A 7,329-nucleotide genomic window follows, 5' to 3' on the forward strand; every position below is an offset into this window, starting at 1 on the left:
GAAGGCTGCGTGGCCCAGGCTGGATGCTGTGGCTGTAGCACCCCTCCACCATAGGAGGGCTTTCAGGATGGAGCAGGACCTTCCGTTCTGGCAGCGTGGGGGTTCCTGGGTCTCCGTGTGGACAGCACACTTGTGACACTACCCCCCCTCCAAACACACACACACACATATACACACACACACACACAACATACACGTAGCTCTGGGAGGCCCCAGAAGTTTCCATGTGTCGGTGCCCACGGCATGTAAATGGATACAGTGATGCACAGGTGGCACAGAGGCATTAGGTCAGGAGCCATCAAGGTGACATCTGGACAGGAAGAGCCTAGAGCAGACACACACCTACCTGGACAGGAAGATCCTAGAGCAGACACACACCTACGGGCTTCCTGCGTGATTCCCAGGAGCCCTCAGCTGCCACCTCACCTCCTTTGTGAGCTTCGGTGGGTGTGCTGGCCTGGCCTCTGGCCTGCTGGGTTGGCACCTGCTGGGGTAGCCTGGATCTCTGACAGCGTCATGTATGCCTCCCACCAGAGCCATGAGAACAGAGGGGTATGATCCTCCCTGACCTTGATCTGTGAACTTGGAGCCCACGTGTCTGGTCCGCCCAAGGCTGGCAGAGTGGTGGGACTAGGGTCCATAACAGGCCACCCTTGGGGCCTGACCGTATCCCCAGCAGCCTGACCATGGCGGCCTGTCCCCAGCATGAGCCAAGGGCTACCTGCAGAAGGACTCACTGCTGGGGGAGTCTCATTAAATGCAGATTCCTGGGTCCCAGCCCCAGGAAGCTCTGTGGCAGGGCCCAGGAGTCTGCATTTTTGAACAGGCTCCCCAGACAGGCCTTCTGAACATCTGGGGCAGCCCTAGGGGTCAGCAGAAAAGGAAGATACCACTACAGACTCCTCACCGTGAGAGAACAGAGACATAGCGGCCCAAAGGAAGTTTTGAAGACGTCTGTGAACGCCGACAGTGGTCTGGCTGGGTCTGCAGGAACTGGATAGGCAGCCCAGCCGAGCCTGGGCATCTGCTAAGATCTGGGGTCTACAGGAGAGGCAGTCCCCTCCTGGGTCTGGGGTCTGGGGTTTGCGGGGTAGGGAGCCCCACTGGGTCTGGGGTCCTCCACCTCTGTCGACACCATCAGCTGTAGATTGCTCAGACCTGTCACTTGCAGGGGACTAGGGTCCTTCCATAATGGCCCTGGGAGAACCTGCGTGCGCTCGGTCCCTGAAGTGGGGACGAGGAACAGTCCAGTTGGCTTCAACGATCGTGTCGTTCCGGCAGAGGGGGCGTGAGAGCAGATTTGGGGCCCCACAGAATGGCTGCGGTTGGGTTGGGGGAGCTCCCCGAGGCTCCGTGCTGACCTTCCTGGAGACCCTGGAATGTTTGGCCAGAGTTAGAGGGGGTGTCTTGAAATGGCCCTAGAGAGGCTGGGGGCAGTGGTGGGCACAAGGGTGCGAGGGAGGGCTCCCTAGTGGTGGTGGGGCCTGGCCTTGGCATCTGGGGGGAGGTTGGCTGAGAGGGCGACAGTGTCCGGCAGGCCTGGAAGCAGGTAGGCGGCACGGCATCGAAGAGCACCCCCATCCTCGGCCCCCCGTGGCCTCCCCGGGCCACCGGCACTGTGCGGTGGAGGCATCTTCCAGGCGGGGGCCGTTTCCTTGTGCAGAAGCCCTGAAGGGCATCCTCCCCACTCCTGCCCTGAGCCCATGCCCACCCCCGACGGCTGCCCTTCCCGAGGACACCGTGTGTGGTGTCGGGTCCTGTGCAGAGGTCCCCGTCCGTCTTGCAGATGAGCGAGGCACCCACCAGTGCCTCCCCGCCCGGGAGGTGGGTGGCTGGGCGCTGGTGGCCGCTGCGGGGTCTGTCCACAGTGCTCCGGCCGTGGCCCCAGCGGCCCTCCCCCCGGGCTGCTCCTGTCCCGCGCGACCTCTCCGAGAGCCCGGCCTGAGCTCCCTGCCCACGGGCCCTGGCCGGGAGCCCTTCTCCCCGTGGGGGGGTCCCTCCCTGTGAGGCTGCCCCATTTCCAGGGGTGGCCCTGGGCTCAGGCGTACGTGGGGGTCACCAGAAAGCACTGCTTTCCCCATACGTCCACATTCCCGGCTCCCTTTCCTGGCTGAGACCGGGTTCGCTCCTGCCTGTGAGAATTTGGACTCAGGTGCTCTGACCGTCTCAATTTCTCTCTGGCAGCTGGCATGAGGGGCACAGGCTGGGGGACTCCCTGGGTGCCTGGCCTCCCACCTGGAGAGAGGCCTGGCCCTGGTGGCAAAGCACAGGCCACACTCTGTGGCAGCTGCCCTGCCTGCCCAGGGCGGGCAAGCGATGGTGCCCAGGAGCTGCTGTTGGCCCTGGATGAGCCCAGTCGGGCCATCCCCTCCTGGGCCCTTCCTGATTCCCTCCCTCGCCAGCCGCTGCCCCAGCAGCCCTGGGCCTGGAAGCCTGAGCAGGACAGGGGGGTTGGGGCCACTTCCCAAGGCCTTGCCCTCTCCAGAGGCTCTGCCTAGCTTTCAGGAATCAAGGCTGGGCGGGCAGGGAGGGGTGTTCTGGCATCCCCACGTGCTGCTCTCTGTGGGGCAGGGCCCCCAGGCTCCCCCCATCCCCCGTGTGCCTCGGGTGCCCCCGCCTCACTGGCAGCTGGCAGCTCTGGTCTCCAGGAGGCCTCAGCGCACGTGCCGGGGGGGGGCGTCACTGGCCAGAGCCCAGGGGCCGTCGGCTGACCCCCGCGTCCGCCCACCGCAGATCTGGTGGCTGGGCCCAGAGCTGACCTACGGCAGCGCCAAGCCCTTCGTCTTCACCCAGGGCCACTCCGTCTGCAACCGCTCCTTCTTTCCGTGCTTCGACACGCCCGCCGTCAAGTGCACCTACTCGGCCGTCGTCAAGGTCAGCGCCCGCAGCCCCGGCCCGCACTCTCGCCTGCCCGAGCCTGGCCCCGGCTGCCACCGGGACCACTGCTCTAGGAGGAGCCCACCCTCCGCACTGTGCAGGAGGGGCAACCTGATAGGCTCGGGGTCCTGGACCCAGGATGAGCCAACAGGACCCTGACGAGGGGAGGGCACAGACGGAGTCGCTGGGTCCCAGGGCTCCTGGCCTGAGCGTGGCAGCACCCCTACGCCCACCCGACTCCCGACTGGGGCAAGAGGTGTGCAGACCAGGAGCGTGGGGTTCCCCGAAGAGGGTGGGGGGACCCCTGATGGGGCTGAGGGGGCCCCCGACAGTGACGTGGCTACCTGATCCAGGTGGCGGGGCTTCCCGTCGGGGACGTGGCGTTCCCTACCACAGACGTGGGGCTTCTGACCGGGCTGTGGAGTTCCCACTGGGGACACGGGGTGCCCTGACGGGGCGTGGGGCTCCCCGTCGCGGACACGGGGTGCCCTGATGGGTGGGGCCTCCCCGAACACAGGCCCCGTCGGGGGTGCAGGTGCTGATGAGTGCCACACAGAGCACCTACGTGGAGGAGGAGGGCGTCTACCGCTTCCACATGGAGCACCCCGTGCCCGCCTACCTCGTGGCCCTCGTGGCCGGGGACCTCCAGCCGGCAGACATCGGGCCCAGGTAGGGCCGCCTCTTGCTTCCTGCAGCTGCTGCTGCCCGGAGTCCAGGCCTCGGGGAGATCCTACCGTGGGCCGGGTGCGCGGCCCGCGTCTGCAGCGCCCCGCCGGAGGACCGACCCCACGTGCCATGTCGCCACTCCCCGGGGCCGCCCCTGTCCGTGAGAGAGGAGCTCGCTCACTCCCGTGCACCCCCAGACCCGGAGGCTGGGCTTCCGACCTCCCCAGCGCTCTGTGCAAGCTGGTCCTCCTGCCAGGCCGGGCTGCCGCTGGACGTAGCCTCACACCTGTGCGGGCTCCCTTGACTCAGAGACAGAAGGAGCCAGCGGCCCCTTGCGTGTGGCCTGGCCCCCACTAAGGGAAGGGCCTGCGTGGTGGCAGTGAGTGAGGCAGGGCGGCAGGCAGCAGCTGGGCGGTGGACCAGGCCAGACTAGGTGCAGGTGGTGTTCGAGTTCAGAAGCAGAGGGAAGGCCTAGTGGGGTGAGAGGGATGGGGACTGGCCGGCCCCCACCCACCCTCGCCCCTGTGACAGGAGCCGCGTGTGGGCTGAGCCATGCCTCCTGCCCACGGCCACCAGCAAGCTGTCCGGCGCGGTGGAGCAGTGGCTGAGCGCAGCCGAGCGCCTCTACGGGCCCTACCTGTGGGGCAGGTACGTCCTGGGGCCCCTGGGAGCCTGGCTGACTGCAGGAGGGGTCAGAGGGCAAGTCCCCACCCTACCAGGAAGCAGCGGGAGCCCATGGTGGGGGGCCTTGTCTGACCTCCTGGGAAGGAAGTGATGCTCACTGCCCGGGCCCCGGCCCTCTCACGGTCACCCCCCACCCTGGGCAGGTATGACATCGTCTTCCTGCCCCCCTCCTTCCCCATTGTGGCCATGGAGAACCCCTGCCTCACCTTCATCATCTCCTCCATCCTGGAGAGTGACGAGTTCCTGATCATCGACGTCATCCACGAGGTGGCCCACAGCTGGTTCGGCAACGCCGTCACCAACGCCACGTGGGAGGAGATGTGGCTGAGCGAGGGCCTGGCCACCTACGCGCAGCGGCGCATCACCACCGAGACCTACGGTACCACCCGGGCTGGGGCGGGGCGGCGAGGGCACCGCCGGGGCCTCCTGCAGGCTGGGCCACCGGGGCCATCCGGGCATTGTGTGAGGGGCTGGGAGCCCAGCCTGGCCCCTGGGGTGTGGTCCCCCTGCCGTGCATGTGTCCAGCCGGGTGGCCAGGGGTCATCTCCACAAGGCTCAGGGCAGGGAGCCGCAAGGGCAGCAGCCTCGCGCCTGCCCCGTCCAGGTGCTGCCTTCACCTGTCTGGAGACAGCCTTCCGCCTGGACGCCCTGCACAGGCAGATGAAGCTCCTCGGCGAGGACAGCCCAGTTAGCAAGCTGCAGGTCAAGCTGGAGCCAGGTACCCACTCCCACCGGCCCTGCCCCGGGCCCTGGACACGTCATCCTGCAGGGCCTCCTTGCCCAGCCCAGGCTAACTCTGGCCGGGCGTGCCTGTCCCCACCGTGGCATCCCCGCAGAGGCCAGGTCAGGGGCCCCTCAGCCCGCCACTGCCTCTCACGGGCTCTGAGCACCCGTCACCGTGGTGTGTGGACCGAGGCCTCCACCGAGGCCCCCCGGGTAAGGCGGGCCCCGTCTCCACACTCCTAGCACATCTAGATGTGAGGGACGGCGGCCCTCAGCGCTTCCCGTCCCACACAGCGCCTGGCCGCCATCCTGCCCCCGTCCCTCGGGACGTGGGAGGGTCGGGGCGCTGCCCAGAGCCACGGGTGTTCCCCTTGCAGGGGTGAATCCCAGCCACCTGATGAACCTGTTCACTTACGAGAAGGGCTACTGCTTCGTGTACTACCTGTCCCAGCTCTGCGGGGATGCCCAGCGCTTCGACGGCTTTCTCCGAGTGAGCAGCCGCCTCCCCGAGACAGGCCCCGTACGCCCCCTCTTCTCTACCCCAACTCCCAGGGCTGCCCTTCTCTCCTGGTGGTGGGGACAGAGTGGCGGGGGCCTGTGAGCGGAGCTGGGACGCGGCCTTCTCTCCGGGCAGTGCCTGGGGTGCTTCCTCCTCTCCGTCCTCCCTCCCTCCCAGTTTTGACCACTTGGCAGGGCCCGTGTGGCAGCAGTGGGTGCCTCCGCGCCACCCTGGGCCCTGCACAGCGCTCTGTGCAGGCGCCTCGGTGCAGCAGCCCTTTCCAGCCGTGCAGGCCCCGGCTGTGGCGCGGGCGGTGGGATGGGGACGGTGCGCCCAGCCCCCAGGCCTACCGAGCCCTGCCCTGCCCCTGCCCTGCAGGCCTACGTGGAAAAGTACAAGTTCGCCAGCGTGGTAGCCCAGGACCTGCTGGACTCCTTCCTGACGTTCTTCCCGGAGCTGAAGGAGCAGAGCGTGGACTGCCGGGCAGGTGAGGCCCACCGCCTGCCGCGGGTCCGCAGCCGGCTGCCCCTTAGCCTGCCAGGGAGGCGGCGGGTGTGTGGGCTCCACCGCACAAGATGACCCCTCTGCCTGGAAGAAATTCCCTCGGGTTCATCCATCCTTCCTGCAGCCACCCTCGCTGGACAGTGTGGGCCTCGGGCTGGACGCCATAGGAGCAGAGAGGAGGGTGTGCTTCCCAGCGTGGAGGTGGCACTTAGGCCAGGCAGACCTGATTAAGCAGTCCCAGAAAGAGGTCCCCGGAAACTGTGCAAAGGGCCTGGGGCAGGATCTGCGACACGGAGAGAGGTTTGCCTGAGAGCTGGCTGAAGGCAGCCGGCCTGCTGTGAGGCTCGTGGGGCTGTCCCTGGTCCAAGGGCTTGGGGGCCAAAGAAGAGACTGGAGGGTCTGACGTCTAGGGAGAAGCCAGGGCTTGCTATAGCCACGTGAGGTGTGGCTGGAAGGTGTGGGCAGGGGGACCCCGTGTTTGGGAAGGTTTGGTAAGTGCTCCAAGGGCTTTTGAGAGCGGCCGATGGGCAGAACCTGCCCCCACGGCTGCCCAGCTCCAGGGTTTTAAAGCAGGAACATCCTTTTCCCAGGGTGGTGCCCCCGACCCCCTCGTGGGGCAGAGCCTATCCCGCCACCTCCCCTCCAAGGGCTTACAGTGCCTCGTCTTCTACCCAGGAGAGGCGTGGAGGGGCTGGGGGGGCCCTCAGTCACCAGCTCGAGCCTCTGTTGTGCCCCTTCGCCGAAGCCACCCCAGTGGTTTGGAGTGGCAGGGGCTGGAGGTGACCCCGGCCGTCCCCAGACAGCCCCTGCCCTCGGCGCTCCCAGACCCGGAACAGTCACACCCAGGCACACCCTCGGGGTCTGGGGTCTCCCGGGCAGGCCTGCTCGGGACCCCAGGGTGGTGTCTTCCCTGCAGGACTGGAGTTTGAGCGCTGGCTGAATGCCACGGGCCCCCCGCTGGCCGAGCCAGACCTGTCTCAGGGATCCAGCCTGACCCGGCCCGTGGAGGCCCTCTTCCAGCTGTGGACCGCGGAGCCCCTGGACCAGGCGGCTGCGTCCGCCAGCACCATCGACATCTCCAAGTGGAGGACCTTCCAGACAGCGCTCTTCCTGGACCGGCTCCTGGACGGGTCCCCGCTGCCCCAGGGTGAGTCCTGCAGCCACCAGGGTAGTGGGGGAGGGGAGGGGCCGGCTGGCCTGACCTGCCTGTGGCCGGCAGAGGTGGTGATGAGCCTGTCCAAGTGCTACTCCTCCCTGCTGGACTCGATGAACGCCGAGATCCGCATCCGCTGGCTGCAGATCGTCGTCCGAAACGACTACTACCCAGACCTCCACAGGGTCCGGCGCTTCCTTGAGAGCCAGGTGCAGCCACCAGC

General features: G+C 67.2%; 1 protein-coding gene across 1 annotated transcript in view; it reads left to right on the forward strand.

Annotated features, from left to right (window-relative positions):
• The window catches only part of RNPEPL1 (arginyl aminopeptidase like 1), a 9,574-nt gene that overhangs the window by 1,476 nt on the left and 769 nt on the right, over positions 1-7,329 (forward strand). Inside the window, exons 2-10 of the mRNA XM_007469945.1 lie at positions 2,734-2,874; positions 3,395-3,546; positions 4,075-4,191; positions 4,371-4,606; positions 4,832-4,945; positions 5,328-5,440; positions 5,828-5,936; positions 6,870-7,100; positions 7,173-7,315. Coding sequence (XP_007470007.1) covers positions 2,734-2,874; positions 3,395-3,546; positions 4,075-4,191; positions 4,371-4,606; positions 4,832-4,945; positions 5,328-5,440; positions 5,828-5,936; positions 6,870-7,100; positions 7,173-7,315 — 1,356 coding nt within the window. The remainder of the gene's footprint in view (positions 1-2,733; positions 2,875-3,394; positions 3,547-4,074; positions 4,192-4,370; positions 4,607-4,831; positions 4,946-5,327; positions 5,441-5,827; positions 5,937-6,869; positions 7,101-7,172; positions 7,316-7,329) is intronic.

This window comes from Lipotes vexillifer, unplaced genomic scaffold (assembly GCF_000442215.2).
Source record: "Lipotes vexillifer unplaced genomic scaffold, Lipotes_vexillifer_v1.1 scaffold988, whole genome shotgun sequence".
NCBI lineage: Eukaryota > Metazoa > Chordata > Mammalia > Artiodactyla > Lipotidae > Lipotes > Lipotes vexillifer.